The sequence below is a fragment of the Lipomyces doorenjongii genome (assembly GCF_038497915.1).
Source record: "Lipomyces doorenjongii strain NRRL Y-27504 unplaced genomic scaffold V1508scaffold_68, whole genome shotgun sequence".
Taxonomy (NCBI): domain Eukaryota; kingdom Fungi; phylum Ascomycota; class Lipomycetes; order Lipomycetales; family Lipomycetaceae; genus Lipomyces; species Lipomyces doorenjongii.
Window position 1 is genome coordinate 2,965 of NW_027118135.1, and position 18,728 is coordinate 21,692.

Here is an 18,728-nt window from a genome sequence, read left to right on the forward strand (position 1 = left end):
CGATTCATGCCCATACATAAGCCAGCGGTACAAATATTACACAGTAAATTATAAGGGTTAGGTCGCCCTTGAATCGTGGTCGGTGAGGTTAGGGTTATTTTAGGCACCGTAGGCACTCCCTGTCGAGAGCCGAATTTATGAAGTTAATGTTAATGGATAAGTATGGCAATGATGGAGTTTGTAATTTAGAATTTAATGTATAACCACTTACGAATACTAAGAATAATTTATTCGTATTCTGATTAGTAAGCATGAAATATCCAAATATTCGAATTAATCACGAATATGAGCATAAGTTATTGGTGATTCACAATTCATCCTTTAGAAAGTTTCAGGCCGAACACGCAATGTCAGGGTACGGGTTTCATTATCAACCGCGCGACGGCGTGACAGCAATTACTCTTCGGTAATGCAACATCCATATCCGGCGAAATCCCCTACCAGCAGCTACCGATTTGGGCCGAATTTTTTTGGTCACTGGCGTTGCTTCTTTGAGTGTCTCATCGCAAATGGCCTGAGGCTTGGTTAGCCTAATCCGGTAAAAACAAGCCACATCTCCGCTCCGCGCTTATACGCAGTGTGGCTGGGCTTGCACACATTGTGGAGACGGCAAGAGTGCATGAAAGTTGCCATGTCCCCGCCCCTCTGCTGAGCTTTTCATTTGGAGAGAGTGTCGATTAAGATCTCGATTAATTATCTGTCACTCCGTGATTAAGCATTACAATTAAATATTATTCCCCATCGGCTTAGCAAATAGACAAAAAAGCAAAAGCAAATAAAAACACGAAACTCCATGCGTGATAACATACTAATACAAAAACGATAACAGTACCCAAAAAAATGCTATAAATACATAATGTTTAATTTATTCTTCGTCCTCCTCGTAAATCCGGGCTAGTCGACGTCCATTGTCCTGCGAGGACAGCGAGCTGCCCTTGCGATGCCCTAATTGCTGCTGCATTCGCTGAGCTTGAAGTTGCTGTAGTTGATACAGTTGCTGCTGCTGCAGCGCGTAATTCATGTACGGCGCGGGATTAACAGATTTTGTGTCTGTAGGAAAGATATACCCTTGCTTGCTATACTGCAGTTGCGGCTGGTAATACCGTTGCCGTTTGGAGGAAGCGGCAAGATCTTCCCGTTCGTCGTCCCAGAACAAAGGTTCGTCACCTTCATCAGGACCAACCGAAAATATAATTGAGCGACGTCGCTCGTCAAACGAACCAGTCGAGACTGTGGACGCTGACGACGCAACACTGGATGCGTACGAGCAAGACGAATACATCGACGATCGATCGGGTGAGATATCCTCCCGCTCCCGACTGTGCCAGCCATACTGAATCTGTTGCTCCTGCTGCTGCTTGACAGCCAGATCGCGCACCTGCAAACGCAGAGATCTGGGAGCGCGTAAGCCAGCACGACGGAGGAGAAGTTCTGTGTCGTGCACGGTCGCGCCTTCCATGTCTGGATAAGCAGACGCTAGTTGTCGCTCAGCTTTCGACCTGCGAATAAAACGCTTAAGAAGGGACGATGACTGGGGGGTTGAGAGTGAGACAGAGGAAGATGCACTTGATGAGGACGACAGGGAGGAGGCTGAGGATGAAGCATGGATATCTTCATTGTCCTCGTCGACGTCATTTTGTTCCACTAGATCGGAGTCAGAAACAGACATAAATCGAACCACACTCGCAGGATACTCACAGTAGAGAACATCAAAGACAGGGATCTTTCTTTTTTTCGTACTGGCAACCAGTTTGAGGGCACTGCCGTTACCAATAGGTACAGCACCAGGCTTACGACCGAATCGGCCTATTGCTACCAGTCGGGTAATCTGCTGGCGAGTCCGAACAGCCTTGCCGTCAATGAGAAGCGCAACACCCGCGCCGTCAGTCAGCTTGAGCAACGACAAGAAAGGGTCATGGGCACCTCCACATAGAATTGGGAGGGCAGTAGTGCGGGAGAGTGTACAAGAAAAGATCGGAGTGTGCACGATCGCATTATTCTCTGTTGTAGAAGCGGTGGGGTAGAGTCTGATGCGGAAGAAGAGCGTATGGTGGGTGGGAACCGAAGTCTGCGAGACCATTGAATGTCGGAGGCAGAACAGGCGAGTTTAGACAAAGTAAGGCCGAGATGTAAGGCTGGCGGTGCGGGAAGCGAAACGCGGTAGATGGGTAGGCGAGCGAGCTGGCGCCTATATAATCAGTTTTTTTCTCGTGATGGAGGAGGAGGTGCGGGTTAGGAGAGACCTGGGCAAGATTAGTGTGGTAAGTGCCGTATCCTGCGTACCCCTGGAACCGAGCACCGACGCCGAATGCCGCAAGTCACCGTCACCCATCTCATGCTAACAGTCACCGCCCGTCGTCACTTGCCTGCCTTATACTATGCACATATTGACAAACCGAATTCCACCTCGAAGTCAACCTTTGACAGGTTCTCACAAATGTAAGAGAATAGTTTGTAGGTGACGATCACATTAGTATTGTTCGATATTATGATGGATCCTCGAACATTGTACTCGGCTTGATCCGAGACACGAAAGAAACCAAAGAGGTAACAGGTATACTAAGACAGCCAAACTAGGCAGATGCGCCGTTAGCGCCAGGAGACTCTGGCGTTCGACAATCCAAACCTTGTTTTTATGGTGCAGCCTAATTTTAGGCTGTTTGAGTTTAATGCGATGCTGCGAAGCGAATACGAGTTTTCGTATGCTGTGCAATAGAATGCTGCTGCGACTAAAATGGTATACTATCGATTGCTAAATTGATGGTTAGTGGAATATAGGCCAGAGCATCAAAATCAGAAGTCTGGCTGGACACTAGAGTGGGGAATAGCTCGTCCGCCAATCAGCGCATCGGCGATGCTCGATGCGAGGGCAGCCACAGGGGCACTAACTCCACTCTGAAACTTGAACTCGGCGCCCGATTTGGCTGCTAAGTCATGGGTCAATCTTCGTGACCTGCGACAAGTTACAAATTGACTTTTGACAGTCATGAGTTTGTTCCTTACTTTCTAAGTGGCCCGCAGTTGCTACTGACCGCCAGACGAACCATCCGCATCGTGGGATTTGTAGCGTTGGCATATAATTTTATTATGCCACGGTAGTGCATGACATGTTCCATTCCTGGTCGATGGCCGGCCGACGACGACGATGATGACGACGACGACAACGACGACAACGACAGGCACTATGGACGGGACGGTAGAGGCCTGCGCCGGGTGTGCATCTCCGCACGCCTCCGGCCTTCCTATCGAGCTCCGCCCTCAGCACCACAAATTAGCACTTATACATTGCTGTCCTATCGCTAATCGTCGCTCCGTCGTATATTGCGCGTCTCTGACTGGATGACATCGCATTAGTATTAACAAATACCGGTTCAATTACTGTTTGTGGGGAGAGGGCTGGCGGCCTTAGAAGATTACAAACCGAGATTTGGTACGATCCTCGTAGCAGTCTCGTCATGAGCGGCGATTGGCTTTGTTATCAGTGGTCAGCGGCTCCTTCCGGTCGACTATGATAGCTGCACATTAATGCGTGATCTCGCAAGTCAGCGGCGTTTAAATACTCCAAAATAGACAAACTTCCGCTTTCGCCCAGCCGAGGCCGCGCAGATCGGTCTTATCCACATTTTATTAAGCTCGCTTAATTTGCGTTTGCGATCTGTCGAATAGCAGTAACGTATTAAACTTTCCGCGTTGGGCGATGGGTTTGCGCGCTCCTGAAGTCCCCTGTGACGTAAATCTTGCTGGGAAGAGAATTATAGGTATTAATTACACGCGAACAATTATGAGCAAGCTTATAACAAGATGCTCTCGCTTAATTCAGGTGTGTGACGTGAGGTGTCCATTGACAAAATTATCCAATGCGAAAATCGACAGTTATTCGATACCAAAAATTCTTGCGGCAACAACTATGATGCCCTGCTAATTCACTTGTCGTCACCGATCCTCGGGTCAGGCGTGATCTGGTTGCGAATATATGGCTGCCTGTGTGTGCAAGATATTTCTAGAGACAGCGTGTCCGGCTATTTTTAGAGGTGACAATTCCGTCTTATGCCTGTTGTTAAGAGTCTTGGCAATTGGCACCACAAGCCATCGAGTCCCTGGATCATAATCTAAAATAGGCATTACCACATCTCCTCCGATGTCTTCCCCGCTAATTCTACCGACTCTCGGAACCAAAGGAAACAAAATCCAATCAGCGTGAAGTGTACGACTGAGCATGTTTCGAAGAAAACCATTTTTCCGTCCTCATGCGATCTGGAAAGTATTACAACTGTTGTCTCATGCCGTATATCTTAAAATACACAAGACATTCGCAATGTGACATCATATCACCTGCCATCTGCAAGTGACAGCCGCCCTCATAATCCAAGTTCCAAAAGCCGCAGGTCATGAAACGCGACCACCACATCTCGCAGGCAAAGACAATGCACAAATTAGTATAGAACCCTTTCGACTAGCGCGGAGTCCGTGTGCCTGATTGCGGAACCATCGAGCTCCTAGATTTATCGATAAAGCTGATTAGCATTGCCGAATGTGGTCCGCTGCATCGGAACAGGCCTGCCGGGCGAGATATAACCCAGGCGATTTTGTTAGACCCGTTTTCCTTCATGGATTCTGCGGCTGTATATTGTGACAAGAATATTCATTACTACGGATCACACCTATTGGGCGTTATTTCCTGAAGCAAATTGACAACGCGATTCATACGGCCTGCTTGTTGAGAAGCCTTCGGATGTATGACGGCCTTACTGTCTGAGACAAGCTGGCCCGTCACTTGAAGACCCTGGCTAAACCCTATTTGGCATTCAGATAAGGTTTAACTATTATAGTCTACTTTGATCGCTTTATCGACTTTTTAGTGCCTGACATACACGCAAGCCTTACCGATTTGTGAGTGCATAAATTGCGCGACGGCGACCTCGACTGTAGAGTACCGAGGACGTGCTTGCTTTTCGCTACTAACGATGATGAAGAGGTGCATGCTGGCCAGAGAATGGCTCCAGAATACATACAATTTCCCCCCGATCTGTTCCTTGACTTGGCTTTATGTCACCCCATATACCCAAGGGATCACTCTTTCCATCAGAATTGCGCTGCTTACCCTGCAACCTTCTAACGCTTTTGACTAAAAGTCCCACAGATATCGGGCTAAGAATGACACAGATTAAGATCGCCCATGTGACAATGAGATAGAATTCGGAACCCCCTTCTGACGAAGAAGAAGATTCCATTGCTCTCTGCAAGCGACAATATGAGCTCACCCCGGGCCATCATCGCGGAGCCAACTATCGACGCAGGACACAGTGGCGAGGGTTTCGAGAGGCTCGACCCATTGGTGAGTTCAGCTGTGCCCTAGCCGCGGATGGGTTCTCCTCCACACCTTTGTTGCTTGCCTTGCTTGTTTGAGTGCGACCCCACGCCAGAGATTTAGTCGCAATGACAGCTTGGACAGCGTCATTCCAAACGGTGGCCGACATGTGAATTGTACAAGCCACAACGCACAAATCAATGTGGGTTGAACCATGAACGGACCCGTGAGATGTCAATCCGCTGGTGTTAAGGATGGTGAATGTCCTTCCCAAGCTCGTGGAGCATGGTGCCGCACCACCAGCGAACTCTTGTAACGTCCTCGCACTGGCAAGTTGACACAATTTACCTTAATTAGATCATATGGAGGAAGTCCAGGGGAACCATCCACAACTACTATTCCAATGATTGTGTGGGGTCACGTAAGTCCTGTCGACTCTCTAAAAAATACTTTAAAATATATCTTGATTTGCGGCTCCACAACAAAATGCTTAACCAGCGTGAACTAAAATTTTTTGCAAAATATTTTATATCACACGTCAGCTGGGTGCCAAATACATAAGCAATCACAGAAAACAATTTATGTCCACGTTCGGGTAGTCGTTCGAAAGTTCAGGGGAAGTGAGCTCCATGCGTTGGGTTAGTGCATGTATGCAACACGCAACTCCGTTACACGTTCCTTGACAAGATTACATCGATTAGCCCGGAACGGAATAGAGCATCATCCTCCGCTTTGAAACCCAGTGCAATGGCTCTGATCTAGTCGTTCAAAGCACACCCTTGACCAATTGACGATCAGGCTTCGGAAATGCAGGCGAATCCTCCAGGATCAAGCTGCTTCTAGGTATTAATGCGAAGCCCTCGACCTCAGATCACAAGACCATAAAATCTTCCTCTTTCATTACGTCAGGCGAATACCTGCTCTTGTCATACAAAATCTCGATTATTCGAAATCAATAAGGACAACTCTTGCCTGCTTCGTTGCGAGGAAGTTTCGCAGAGCTAAATCCTGATAGATTACCCCGTGGGAGGGGATCTGATCCATGATAGCTTCCGTTTGCGCAAAATCTACTGGCCCAGTGCCGTCATTTCTTCTCGAGAATACCACGACAATGGCCAGCCATCGATATGTTCCATCAACACGAGTATAAAAATTTGATCAGATTCCGTCGGCCGACTGTGAAAGTTACACTCGAATTGGCCATAGAATATGGGAATGGACTTGAAGTACAGATAATGTAGAGTAAGCAGCAGCCTCTCGTTCGTAAAATCGATACGCCACGAGTTGCCTATATTTTTGGGAAGCGTCATCGCCTGGTAGTTCGTCGATTGAAACAAAGAGCTGGATCGAGGAGTTTTGCAACTATTTGCTGTCCTATATGACAAGATCCGATGGAGGAAGTTTGGATCTCAGCGACGACAACCTGTGCTCATGCGGAGATGCTTCCGAATTCGAATCACCACACTTCCGTTTCCTTCAACAGAACAGAGAGAGAAGGTGTTTCTGAGGCTATATACACTCTGAGGTGCCTCAACGTCGTTGATGACGAATCGTCGTGGAGGGGGTAGTACATCGAATTCTATAAGAGAAGAGCAGTTGGAGACATTTATGTATACTCTAGGTGGTGTAAAAGTAGTGAAGTGGTGTCTCGGTCTTTAAATTTCGAAATGCTCTGTCAAAATGTCGAGCAGTGCAGCGTGGTGTCCAAACAAAAGGAAGCAATCGGATCCAGGCTGTTCCGGATACGGATATGCGCCAAAATTTTCCAATATCGTTACCCGCCGACTCAAATTTGGGAGATATGTATCAGCATCCGAATCGGCCTTTCTCTTTGACGAATCTTAAACGGGCGCCAAATATTATGGCCGACACCTGCAGTGATCTACCTGAATGCTAAGGAAGCCTCATGGAGCGCGGCTCAGTAAGCAGTGAAAATTTGTATCGTCATCTCTTCAGAAGTCTACTACTCACAATCGTTGGGGTACATAGAACAGTGATTTGTATTTCGCCTCAATATTTAGCATTCACATTGCTGGAACTACGCGTCATCCACGTACGTGCGCACACGCCGATTCGCATTCGAGTGCCTTTCTCAACGATGACAGTCCCGCGCAAGCCACACGCGCCTCTGACCCACGACTACTCGATGGCCCTTCCCCCCGCAATCACAGTCGACGATCCCGAGACCCTACCACCGACATGCGAACCCTGCAAGACAAGCATTCTCTCATTATTTGCAAAAGCCCGATCCGAGAATCGGCCTCTATACATAGCCGCGCCGATGGTTCGCTACACACGTCTTCCTTTCCGTCTCCTCATTCAGCGCCACTTCGCCGTTGACGTAGCATACACGCCGATGATGATCGCCCGCGAGTTCAAAAATTCAAAGTACGCGCGTGAAGCGGATTTTTCGACCTGCAAACTGGACGGTCCCGTCATTGCGCAGTTTGGCGCGCCGAATGCCGACGAGTTGATTGAGGCGACCGACTTTGTCAAGGATTATGTCGCAGGAGTGGGATTGAACTGCGGCTGTCCCATTAAGGAACAGAATCAGGAAGGAATAGGCGCGGTGCTCATGCAGCGGATCGAGGTTGTCGAATCAATGGTGCGCGGCGCGCGGGAGAAATTCGGCCGGAGCGTCGTGCTGGATGTCAAGATCCGTATTCACTCAGATTTGGATCGGACAGTTGAGTTTGCAAAACGGGTCGCAGCTGCTGGAGCGGATATTATTACGGTGCATGGCCGTTTGCATAAGCAACGGAATTCGGTGCCGCCAAACCTCGAGGCGGTCAGACGGGTGCGCGCGGCCGTACCTAGGGACATATACGTTGTAGCCAACGGTGACTGTTTCTTGTTGGCGGATGCTAAGAAAATTGTTGAGATTACTGGTGTAGATGGAGTTATGGCCGCCAGAGGACTTTTACAGAATCCGGCACTTTTTGCGGGGTACGAAAACACGCCCTGGAAAGCGGTTGAACTCTTATGGGCCTATGCGATGGAATACGGCAGTCCGTTCAAGAACATTCAGTTTTTGATCGTCGAGATGACGCAGGGACTGTTAACTAAGCAGGAGCGTGCAGATTTGAGATTGGTTAAGAACTATCAGCAAATGGAGGAATGGCTGGATGAAAGGTTTATAATGAAACGCAGAGGCGAGATTGGATTTGCGGAGCGGGATTTTGATGGGTATAGAAGGTAGTTACTACTTATATGATATTTGTGTAATTTAGGGTATGGAGTCTTGGATTAGAAGGAATCATATGTATTCAGAATATTTCGTTTATTTACAGCCCGATGAAGCCGTTAAATCCACGCTGATCAGCGGACGACCTCCAACGCGGTCAGTGCCGGCCAGATCCGGTCGGTGAATGAGTATAATATATTACGATTCTGCCAGTCGAAGACCATCCAATTAAGTCAAACATTTATAAAAACATTACAAATATTTATGTATGGGATGGCATGGTTTAGAGCGTGACGACGTCATCTCTCTGCCAACTCCCAATGCAGCGATCTCTATCGACTTCGCAGCATCGTATGCGACCGGACTCGCCGAGTGACATCATCACCAGAAGGCCGCCTTGACCGGCGTTTATTGACTCAATACGTTTACATATCGAATATTTTGAAAAAAAAATTGTGTTTTGAATGACAAAGCATAGAGAATGAGGCGATTTCTGAAGTCTCTGTCGAATCTACGGCAGGCACGGTAAGTATGAAGAGCTAATAGCAAACACACGATTCTGCATCGTCGAATTGCTTGTTGCTTTTTACACTGCAGATGCGTAGTCTATCTATTACAAATATGACATTGGTTTTGAGATATGTTGCTAACGGCGCATCAGGCAAATAGCGCGGTCAGCACAGAGAATAGGCCGCGCCAATGCGGACGCCAACGCTCCCATCCGGCGCAATGCCATCGACCGGCCAGCATTACGATCAATATACTCCTGGCGAGCAACTCCGCAGACCCACCATGCACTATCTGCTCGTCGTAATGCTCTGACTCGTAACATGGGCGTGAATGCGAACGTCGTTCCACGGACCGTTATTTCCCCGCATCATCAGGTTTCATTCGATAATAAGAAAGTGTACATCCCATGGGATGAAGGTGTCACCTCCTCTTACCACAATATTTGGCTCCGCGACTCGTGCCAATGTGCCTCATGTTTTCATCCGATCACGAAGCAGCGGCTTGTCGACACTTTTACCATCCCGACAATGGTACACCCGGAGTCTGTTGAGGCGTTGGACGCAGCATTAAAAATAACGTGGGAGAACGATGGTCATGAGAGTTTTTATCCGTGGGACTGGCTGCATTTACATTCATACCAGCCTGTCCTTGAGAAGCATTTGTCCTTCAGGAGAGTGCTCTGGAGTTGTGACGATGTGCAGGATAATCCGCCTGTGGTTGAGTTTTCGAGCGTGATGAGCTCAGATGCCGGTGTCGCCGAGTGGACAAGCAAAATCGTGAGTGCTCGTGTTTTAATGTGATCGAAAGCTTGCACTAATTTATAGAAATTGTATGGGTTCTGTTTTGTTGATGATGTTCCAGTGAATCCCGACGACACCGAGAAGCTTATCAACCGGATATCATTCCCGCGCCAGACGCATTACGGTAAGAGATCTTAGTTGGCGATATACCTGTAGGGCTCACTAACTTGTCAGGCGGATTCTGGGATTTCACTTCTGACCTCGCAGCAAATGACACTGCCTACACGGATCTCGCGCTTGGCCTTCACACGGACGGAACGTACTTCACAGAACCACCTGGCCTTCAGGTGTTGCATCTGCTCCACCACAACGGGTCAGGAGGTGAATCTGTTTTGGCAGACGGATTTAAAGCGGCGCGCATTCTTCGAGAAGAAGCGCCGGAGCATTACAAGACCCTGTCACGAATTCGCATCCCGGCCCATAGCGCCGGCAATGAAGACGTGTGCATTCGACCAGCGAGCACGTCGCCCATTCTCAAGCACGACGAGGCAACTGGCGAGCTAATCCAAGTTCGCTGGAATAATGACGACCGCTCGACCATGGACCGATGGGAAGGCGGCGATCCTGATGTTGATGTGATCAGATTCTACGAAGCGATTAGGAAATGGCATGAGATCGTCACGCGAAGGGAGACGGAGTACTGGTTCAAATTGCGGCCTGGTCGGGCGTTAATATTTGACAACTGGAGGGTTATGCATGGACGCAGTGCGTTTGATGGCGAGAGACGATTATGTGGGGCGTATATTAACATGGATGACTTCGAATCGCGGATGAGACTTACAAATTTAGGACGGGAAGTGGTGTTGAAGTATATATGAGCAATTCGCTATATGCCATTACAAGTGGTGAATTGACTTGGTTTTTGCATTGGGCATCGGCTGGTGGAAAACTCTTGGATGGATTATGTATAAGGCAGGGATATACGGGAATATAATTGTACTCTATTTGTTTGTGTTCGAACTATGTAATGCACTTTGAGTAGTCACGCTTTTTGTTGGTATCACAATCCAAATGATTAGTTACATGCCTAAGTAAGGGCGCATCCATAAAACTACAGTTCCATCAAGACCATCCCGAAACCCATCCAAAATGTGCATTTACTGAATTCCAACCCTTAGCTTGTTGAATTGGACGAGCGAGTCCCCGCCGTCCGCGACACGTTCGTGCGCGCTCCTGGAGCGTTACTGTTTGCATTTCGCAAAACTGAACGTTGCCGGGTCGGAACACCTGAATTGCCTGTGGCTTTTGACGTTGTGGACCGTCCAGTTGGCCGCGTAGTCGTGCTCCGTGGATTCGGGGCCATCGCCATTGTTGTCGACGAGTTGGTTCCCGAAACCGATGCCTTCCCACTCCCTAGTTTATTTCCATATACTTCACACTGTTAGCCGAAATCTTATTGTGGTCTAGACAAAACCGTCGTACTTCTCTTCTGTACTATGGCATCTCGTTTAAGTTTCTGTTCCTCCGCTTCCTTCCGCTTCTGAGTAGCGGCTGCCATTTCCTGCGCGCGTTTTTCGGCCTGCGCCTTGGCCTGGGCTTGTTGAGCAGCAATCGCGGCTAGCCGAGTCTGGTGCAGATGTTCGTCCTGGTAATTGATGTTACGACTTGTGCTCTACTTGTTCATACAGTGAGTCCCTTACCTTTGTCGCACCCTCCCACTTGGGATCAAAAATCAGTCGCTGGGTATGTTCCGTCTGCGACAAAATTCGCATCCATAAATTCAGTAGACTGTCGACATTCGTCGTCGTAGTAACAACTTTCTGGGCCACCACATCAATACGACACGGAACAAAGAACCAGTGGCAGCAGCAACGTACACACCTCTAAATTTGACTCGGCGACTGTAATGGAATCTAGCACGGCTGTGATGGACGCGTTGACGGAGCGCACTTGTTCGAGTTCTTGGCGTAACCGATCTTCTTTCCTCAACTCCGTGTCAACTATTTCGGAGGCAGAAAGTTGTTGGTTCGTGGAAGATTCGTTGAGAGATAATTGCAGCTCGTGCAAGGATGCCAATAATGTGTCTGTTTCTGGAGGCATGGTTGCTTAGTTGTGGAGCTGGATGCAACTGCACCTGTTTACATTTGATGAAATTTGGTAGGCGACGCGTTCGGCGAGGACTGGGTGACCGACGCGGCTACTCCCAATTTTTTCGATAACCATTTTACGCCAAGGGTTCGTGCAGCTGTAATCGCATTGCGTCAAATTATCATCTCAAATATAATCGTATAAGTATTTTGTATTCTATTGTGACGCATGCAGTTATAATTTGGCCAACCGACGCCGACTGGATTCGAGCATAGTGGCATTGCTAATACAAAGCACACGTTCCACTCTTCATACAACAGGCAATAATGAGAAATTAAAAGAATGATTGAATGAAATATTATTACAAGCTAAATTTCTCTCCTGAATATCTCGCTTGTTATCCAACGCGTCAAAAGACGCGTCAATCCTGACGCGTGCATGACGCGTTGATAATGTTACCCTGCTAATGTTGTGTTCCCGCTGTTTCTGTCCGCCCCTTTCCACGCAACCATCCCACACGCAAGCGCATGCACGACAGGGTTCGCGAGTAAACACACAAGTCACCACGTCTATGCGCGGTTCATTGGTTTGACTGACAACAGGAAGGACAGGATGCCGCGCACACCACCGCGACACAGTGGCAGCAGTACGCCTGTGATCACTCCGCCGACGCCGCGGTACGGGCCGATGTTTGATCCAGATCACTACAGTTTACTTGACCGGCGGCAACAGAAGCAGCAGCAGGATGATCAACATGCACACAGGCAGCGCCATCGACGGAGGGGGAGTACAGAGGATACCGGGCTAGATGACGAGGGAGCAACCCGATCGCGGACGCGGACGCGGACGATTTCAGGTGCGCAGCCGGGTGCTCAGATGGTCACGCCTCGGGAAACGCCGTATCGTCGGCGTCGACAAGGTGAACCGGATCTGGCGACGACAGAGGAGGTAGTTGAAGACGAGTCGTCTAACGACGGAAGGCGGAAGGGCAAGTATGTTGCCAGGGTGTTATTCCCTTCGACCCCTGGCCAGACGGCGACGGAGGACGATGGGTTGGATGAGTTTGAGGACATTCGCATGGATAGGAAACTGAAGTTTAGTATATACAAAGACCCTGAGCCCGAATTTGACGTGTACGAGGACGCTGAAGACGATCCATTCGTCACGCGGCCGGGCACGGCCAAAAAAAGGTCCCGACAGCCTGACCTTTCAGCGGGGCCGGATCCGTCCAAGAAAGGCATGGCATTTGTATTGTAAGTTGCAAACCGGTTTTGGAGGGATGGAAACTTTAGACACTAACATGCAGTAGCCGGGGGAAGAAAGTGTTCCGGCCGTTTCCTATAGAAGAACAATATTCTGACGACGAGTTCGCGATCGTGCCAGTTAAACCCCGGATTTTATTCCCACAAGCGACAGCAGACGCGGAGGCGTCGCTCGACTCGTCGCAGCCTACGTCGTCTTCGGCAATATTCGACGACTTGGGCGCGGATTCGTCGAGCACGGATGTGTCGACACAAGGCAGCGGTTGTCACAAGCGAGACGGAGGCGTCGCGAAGTACGACCTCCTTCACGACGGCACAGTGACCCGCCCGACTAGCTGTGCAGCCGACTCCGGTCCGCCGAATCCAGAAGAAGAGGAAACTGACATTGAGAACTACTATTCCACTTGATGAGTAAATTGTATGATTGATGTATTATACCATTTTAGATGGGTTTCAGATATATTTTTGTGTGGTTTGTTAGTTATGGATTGGGCGACTGTTTCTATGTAAATGGGTATTTGGCTTTTGTGTAATATAGTTGTTGATATGACTGTAAATGTGTACAGATGTACAATGCAAATCCTATGACAAAACCGAAGATTATTATTCATTACAAATCCTGACATACTATGTACAATGTTTTCCGCAACCGGCAAGAGATCACATCTTTTGGTATGCAAACATTCGAGCCCGTCGTGTGAAGTTTCTCATTCCTGCTGGCGCTCTGCTGTTTCCCACGTATATACAGTATCACGGTCGTATCATACAGTCGACTATATATACATTTACTTTGAGAAAAACTGAACGACAGACGGAGCTAAACCAATATGATTAGCATATCTGCCGCACCCAACCACGAGCCAGCTCTCGAAAACAAGGCCGGAATCAAGAAGGTAAAACACATACTCAACCAAAGTCCGACACAAGCAACGACGATAGAGAGCATCATTCCGGACGCAATCTTATCTTCCTCCGCGACTTTTTCGGGAGAAGGAGGTGGTGGTGCGCCGCCTGCGAACATTGCTTGGTTTGTTATTTCTTTTTTGGAATTAGATAAAGGGATAGCGAGATAAGATGTTGTTAATGCGCAGGGCGAGGGATGGCGATATTTTTGATGGCGCGGGGCGAAAAATTAATGGATGACCGGTTGGCTGTGACGGTTACGGTTTATTCGACAGATTGTGTGAGACTTAGGTTTCCCGTTTTGAGATCGCATCGGTTTATACAACGTTCCACACGATCGATATCAATATCGATCTCGCTTGCTTCACTGGTTGCACATACCCGCATTCGACGATCAAAATGTCAGATGTCGATTCGCCGACCTTGGCCGCGCAAGATGAAGAGAAACAGCAGGATGGACTGGAGGATATGTTTGACAACGACGAGGAGCTGTCGGAATTGGACGAAGACCAGTTCAAAGATGTCGAAGTCGACGCCATCGGTCTTCCGATTACGGAAGAAGTGTACAAAATTCAGCGGCATAAGCGATTGAGAGAGGATGGTGAGAGAGCGGCGGGGAAGAGGACGAAGGAGCGGACTAGAGCAAGGAAGAGGGGGGACGCGGATGGGGGAATTATTGAGGGTGAGGGGGTTACGGGGCGGAGGAAGAAGGAGCGGAAGGAGCGGGTGGAGGAGGATCTTGAGAAGCTAGATCCAGATCAGCGTATGTGTGCTGGGAAGGAGGATCGACTTTATGCTAACGGAAGCAGGACGGCTGCGGGAGTTGGAAGAACGCATAGACGCTGTGCTCAAGACGCAGAAGAGGAGAAAGAAAGTAGACGAGGACGATATTGAACAGATGCAGGATGACCGGATCGTTGAAGTCCGGGAGCGTATGCGGCAGGCAGCGATCAAAGATGCCGAAGCGATCAAAGATGGGTTGCCGGCTACGCACAAGCTGCAAATGTTGCCCGAAGTTCGCGATGTTTTGCAAAAGTATGTTGCGAGTTTAAGAAATATGAACAGAGTCTAACAGTAAAGGCATTCATTATACGACTCGATTCTGGACAACAATTTATTGGAGTCAGTTAGGTTGTGGCTCGAGCCGCTGCCGGACGCATCGTTACCAGCATACAGTATCCAGCGAGAACTATTCGCGGCGTTAGAAGAACTACCGATCAAGACGGTTCATCTCCGCGAAAGTGGAATCGGCCGGGTAGTGCTGTTTTATCAAAAGAGTCGCAAGCCGCAGTTAGGTATCAAGCGCATTGCGGATAAGCTAGTTGGTGAGTTTGCCTGACGGGTGCGTGGTGTGTGCAAGGGAAGAGACTGACGGAAGTAGGAGACTGGAGTCGACCGATCATGGGACGGAATAAGAAGGGTCGGAATCCGATGATGATGAGACTGCAGGGATGATGTATGGATATATTTTGAGTATGAATGAATTTATCAAGCGGCACGTTTACGTGTTATGTTACTCCTTCCAGTTATACATCAGTGAGCCATAGTCGGCATGAAGACGTCAATCGTACCACTCTGCGCCACGCCATACTCAATGGTATTAACATCGTATGTCACTGTATACTGGCTCAACTAGCCAAGTCAGGAAATATTGGAAATATTTTGAAAATTTTTGCTCGGCCAAGTCTGAGTCAACGGCGCGATAGGGCGTTGAATACGAAGTGCAATGTGGCTGTGCGTAAAGTTTTGATGAATTAGATTTAAAGATGTAGAAACAAAAAGTATATATGAACGTTTGGACCAGTTTGAAAATATTTTTTTTGGAAGATTGGTACTGGCCGCGCCAATTCACTTGCTTGAGTTAAACCGGATGGAGGACGGATGTAGTATATGCTAAGTGAGAGAATATGTCCATGCCCAGGTCTCTGTCAAAAATAGTTAGTAATCCATCGTACGATGGAGTTAACACGATACAGCTGACAGATTAGAGATAGACACGCAGGGCGCCGTTGGCCCCCGCAAGCCACCACTGCTTTTCTGTCATGCGAAAGCGCCACTCGGATGTCAGTCTTTTTGAGGTAATTGTCAGCCGAAAATCATTTTTCTGGATTGCCTAGTTATAGAGTTGCATGATTTTTATACGGGCACACATTCTGTCGAATGTACAAGTCAGATGGGGACCAATTAGCACAATTGCTGTTGCTGATTGGTCTAGTGCTATTTCCTCTCTCTGCGAACTCTGGCTGTATTTAGACAGATAGCTAGGCTGGTGGAGGAGAACATATTTCTAGCTTAATAATATATAATAATAGTTAGTCATGAGGCCATCGGGCTTCGGCGAAGGAAGAAAAAAATTTGTTCTAGAGGGAAGTGGGCGATGAGATGGTGTCTCTGTGTCCGTGCAGAATACGCCAGAACTGTAACGTATTTTCGGCCACCGCCGTACCGCCGCACTGCTCGAGCCTCTATGCACTGACTAACGCCAGGCGCAGCTCTAGATTTAGAGAAGGCAAGTCAGTACTCGCTGGACAAGACGCGTAAGTTCGCGTAGGACGCGACGTCTGTTTGAATGGGACAGACAACGGCAAAGGCGCGGCGCGAACAGCCGATAGCAGGCGTGGCGGTACAGTTGTGGCGCAGGTGGCTCTCAGGGTTGTTGCATGACGTCATATCAGGGTTTACGTGATGGTCAGTGCCTGGCCATCTTGCATTGCTGCTTTCGCTTGTGACGACGTAGCTGAGAGTTCTCACAAACTAGGCAGTGCTTAGTAACTTGTGCTGGACTTAGAGGGATCGTCGGAAAGGGGCAGAACGAGATCGAAAGAGATGACGCAGAAGTGCCACTTCCGGCTGGTGACGTGTGGCGCATGATGATTTCATGTGACTCAGCCGCATGTTTAGCGCCAGCCAGCGCAGCCGTCGCACAAAACACAGGATTTGCCACTCCGCCTGTCGTCAGGCTCAGCTGACCCTGGTGGTGTGTCTGCGACTCCATCTAGGACCAGCAAGCTAAAGGTATTTCTTGTGGAGAAGCATGCGTCGTACTGCTGCAAGATCGCTGCGTATTCGCATCCCGCAATCAAGACGGCGCGATGATCGCTTTGGGTTAGGTGGGTACGGGCTGTGGCGGTGACGTCACGCGCATCCCCCCGTACCAGTTCGTACCAAACTCAATTCGATTATCCAACATCCTGCCCAGCCCAGCCCATATTAAAACTGCCTTGTGCCCATCCGCGCGAACTCGTTGCTTCTTCAAGTCTTGTCCCATCACTTTCACTCGACATCACCAATGACCTCGCAAATCGACAAGCAGAGCTCAATGCCACCATTACCGCCACTGCCGACACCCGTCATGGCCGCTTCAGATGTCCTGATCCCGGACGACAATCGGTCGCCTGCCGCCCAAAGATCGTCCACCATGCTATCGCCGCCGCCGTCTCCATTCGCGACCACAGACAACACCTCCAGAGCTGATCCACCGCTCTTTCCGTCTCATGGATTGTCCGATCTGCGCGCGGCCATGTTCCGGCCGCTCGTCGATGTAGTCAGGCAGAACGGCGGCGCTGCGGCCGTCGTGGCGTCTTCACCCAAGGCTGATAACAAGAGCAGCGACAAGAACGACAGCGAGTACTTCCAATCAACCGTGTATGAGCAGTATGCCAAGTCGCCGCGTCGATGGCTTGCGGCCCAGCGCGAGATGCTCAAGCTCTACAAGCCCCAGATCGCTACCGTCATATCCGTCACGGCAACGACGCAGCCGCCTGCTTCCGCACCTGCTCCCCGGCCATCGCGAGTTATTAAACCGAGACCACAGATTCAATCTCCATCCGGCGGCATGACGACCCGCAACTCCGCGCCGTCGTCTCCACGAATTGTATCAAAGAAAGTCCGACCTTTGAACGTATCGCCAACAGCCTTCACTTTACCAACCGCGCACAAGCGATCGTCCTTGTCACCTGAATCGTCGCCACGAACGTCAACAGTGCACGACATCGAGGTCGACGATGTGCCTGATTTCTGTCCGCCTCTATCGTCCCTCGACGGCACAAAGGGCATGCGGACGGACTGGAAAGGTAACGCGATGGACTTATCCAACGATCCCGACCGCGAGCTTCTTCACTCATACGAGCTCCAGCTTGCTTCTGTTCTCCGACTGCCGTGCGCAATGTACCTCGACTCCAAGAAGCGTATATTTGCCGAACGCGTGTTTCGCGCCCGCAAGGGTCTTCAGTTCCGTAGGACCGACAGCCAAAAGGCGTGCCGCATCGACGTGAACAAGGCAACCCGGTTGTTCGTGGCGTTCGAGAGGGTCGGATGGTTTGACGACAAGTGGCTCGCTCCCCACTTGTAAATTTTCGGAGTTCTTTCTTAATTTGTTCGTTTTTTGTGGGTAATCGGTATTTTATGGGAATTTGGATTCTTCGACTTTCTTTAATTGTTATAGATCACTCGGTCGTGTATTTTTATTTCCAATTCGGTACATGGGATTCATGGATGGCTTTGGGTATTTGCATTTCTATTCCATTTCTTTTTGCATTATGGGTCATTCATACAGGTTCTGGTGATCATATTCTTTCTCTTTTTGTATTATGAAATAGGGACAGGGGCATTGGGGGATATACACAGGAAACGGCCGGTGCATAAGCATAATATTGGGGGGGTTTTCATTTTTTTGAGTATTTTTAGTAAACTTTATTATTGGTGGAACTTTGTGTGATAGTGAACAATCAATA

General features: G+C 49.0%; 7 protein-coding genes across 7 annotated transcripts; 5 read left to right on the top strand and 2 right to left on the bottom strand.

The window, feature by feature from the left end:
• Window positions 1-646: 646 nt before the first annotated feature.
• On the bottom strand, window positions 647-2,144 carry V1508DRAFT_375672 (uncharacterized protein). The gene is made up of 2 exons (XM_066937578.1): window positions 1,699-2,144; window positions 647-1,644 (listed from the first exon to the last, which is right to left on the bottom strand). The coding sequence occupies exons 1-2, from the start codon at window positions 2,078-2,080 to the stop codon at window positions 866-868; spliced, it is 1,161 nt and encodes a 386-aa protein (XP_066793504.1). The 5' UTR covers window positions 2,081-2,144; the 3' UTR covers window positions 647-865.
• A 5,262-nt stretch (window positions 2,145-7,406) lies between these two features.
• On the top strand, window positions 7,407-8,507 carry V1508DRAFT_406232 (uncharacterized protein; the record flags this gene model as incomplete). The annotated part of the gene is made up of 1 exon (XM_066938760.1): window positions 7,407-8,507. One exon carries the CDS (start codon window positions 7,407-7,409, stop codon window positions 8,505-8,507), a length of 1,101 nt encoding a protein of 366 aa, XP_066793505.1.
• Window positions 8,508-8,761: 254 nt separating this feature from the next.
• Window positions 8,762-10,851, top strand: V1508DRAFT_391392 (uncharacterized protein). Its single transcript, XM_066937939.1, has 4 exons — window positions 8,762-9,017; window positions 9,154-9,778; window positions 9,827-9,926; window positions 9,977-10,851. Exons 1-4 carry the CDS (start codon window positions 8,974-8,976, stop codon window positions 10,618-10,620), a joined length of 1,413 nt encoding a protein of 470 aa, XP_066793506.1. The 5' UTR covers window positions 8,762-8,973; the 3' UTR covers window positions 10,621-10,851.
• V1508DRAFT_424407 (DASH complex subunit Duo1-domain-containing protein) lies at window positions 10,726-11,908 on the bottom strand. Its single transcript, XM_066941280.1, has 4 exons — window positions 11,624-11,908; window positions 11,443-11,562; window positions 11,225-11,387; window positions 10,726-11,173 (listed from the first exon to the last, which is right to left on the bottom strand). The coding sequence occupies exons 1-4, from the start codon at window positions 11,840-11,842 to the stop codon at window positions 10,917-10,919; spliced, it is 759 nt and encodes a 252-aa protein (XP_066793507.1). The 5' UTR covers window positions 11,843-11,908; the 3' UTR covers window positions 10,726-10,916.
• Window positions 11,909-12,335: 427 nt separating this feature from the next.
• On the top strand, window positions 12,336-13,690 carry V1508DRAFT_424408 (uncharacterized protein). Its single transcript, XM_066941281.1, has 2 exons — window positions 12,336-13,083; window positions 13,140-13,690. The coding sequence occupies exons 1-2, from the start codon at window positions 12,443-12,445 to the stop codon at window positions 13,498-13,500; spliced, it is 1,002 nt and encodes a 333-aa protein (XP_066793508.1). The 5' UTR covers window positions 12,336-12,442; the 3' UTR covers window positions 13,501-13,690.
• Window positions 13,691-14,675: 985 nt separating this feature from the next.
• V1508DRAFT_424413 (uncharacterized protein) lies at window positions 14,676-15,826 on the top strand. The gene is made up of 3 exons (XM_066941282.1): window positions 14,676-15,030; window positions 15,076-15,320; window positions 15,377-15,826. The coding sequence occupies exons 1-3, from the start codon at window positions 14,789-14,791 to the stop codon at window positions 15,448-15,450; spliced, it is 561 nt and encodes a 186-aa protein (XP_066793509.1). The 5' UTR covers window positions 14,676-14,788; the 3' UTR covers window positions 15,451-15,826.
• Window positions 15,827-17,188: 1,362 nt separating this feature from the next.
• On the top strand, window positions 17,189-18,539 carry V1508DRAFT_257992 (uncharacterized protein). Its single transcript, XM_066936423.1, has one exon. The coding sequence runs from the start codon at window positions 17,285-17,287 to the stop codon at window positions 18,344-18,346; it is 1,062 nt and encodes a 353-aa protein (XP_066793510.1). The 5' UTR covers window positions 17,189-17,284; the 3' UTR covers window positions 18,347-18,539.
• Window positions 18,540-18,728: the final 189 nt, after the last annotated feature.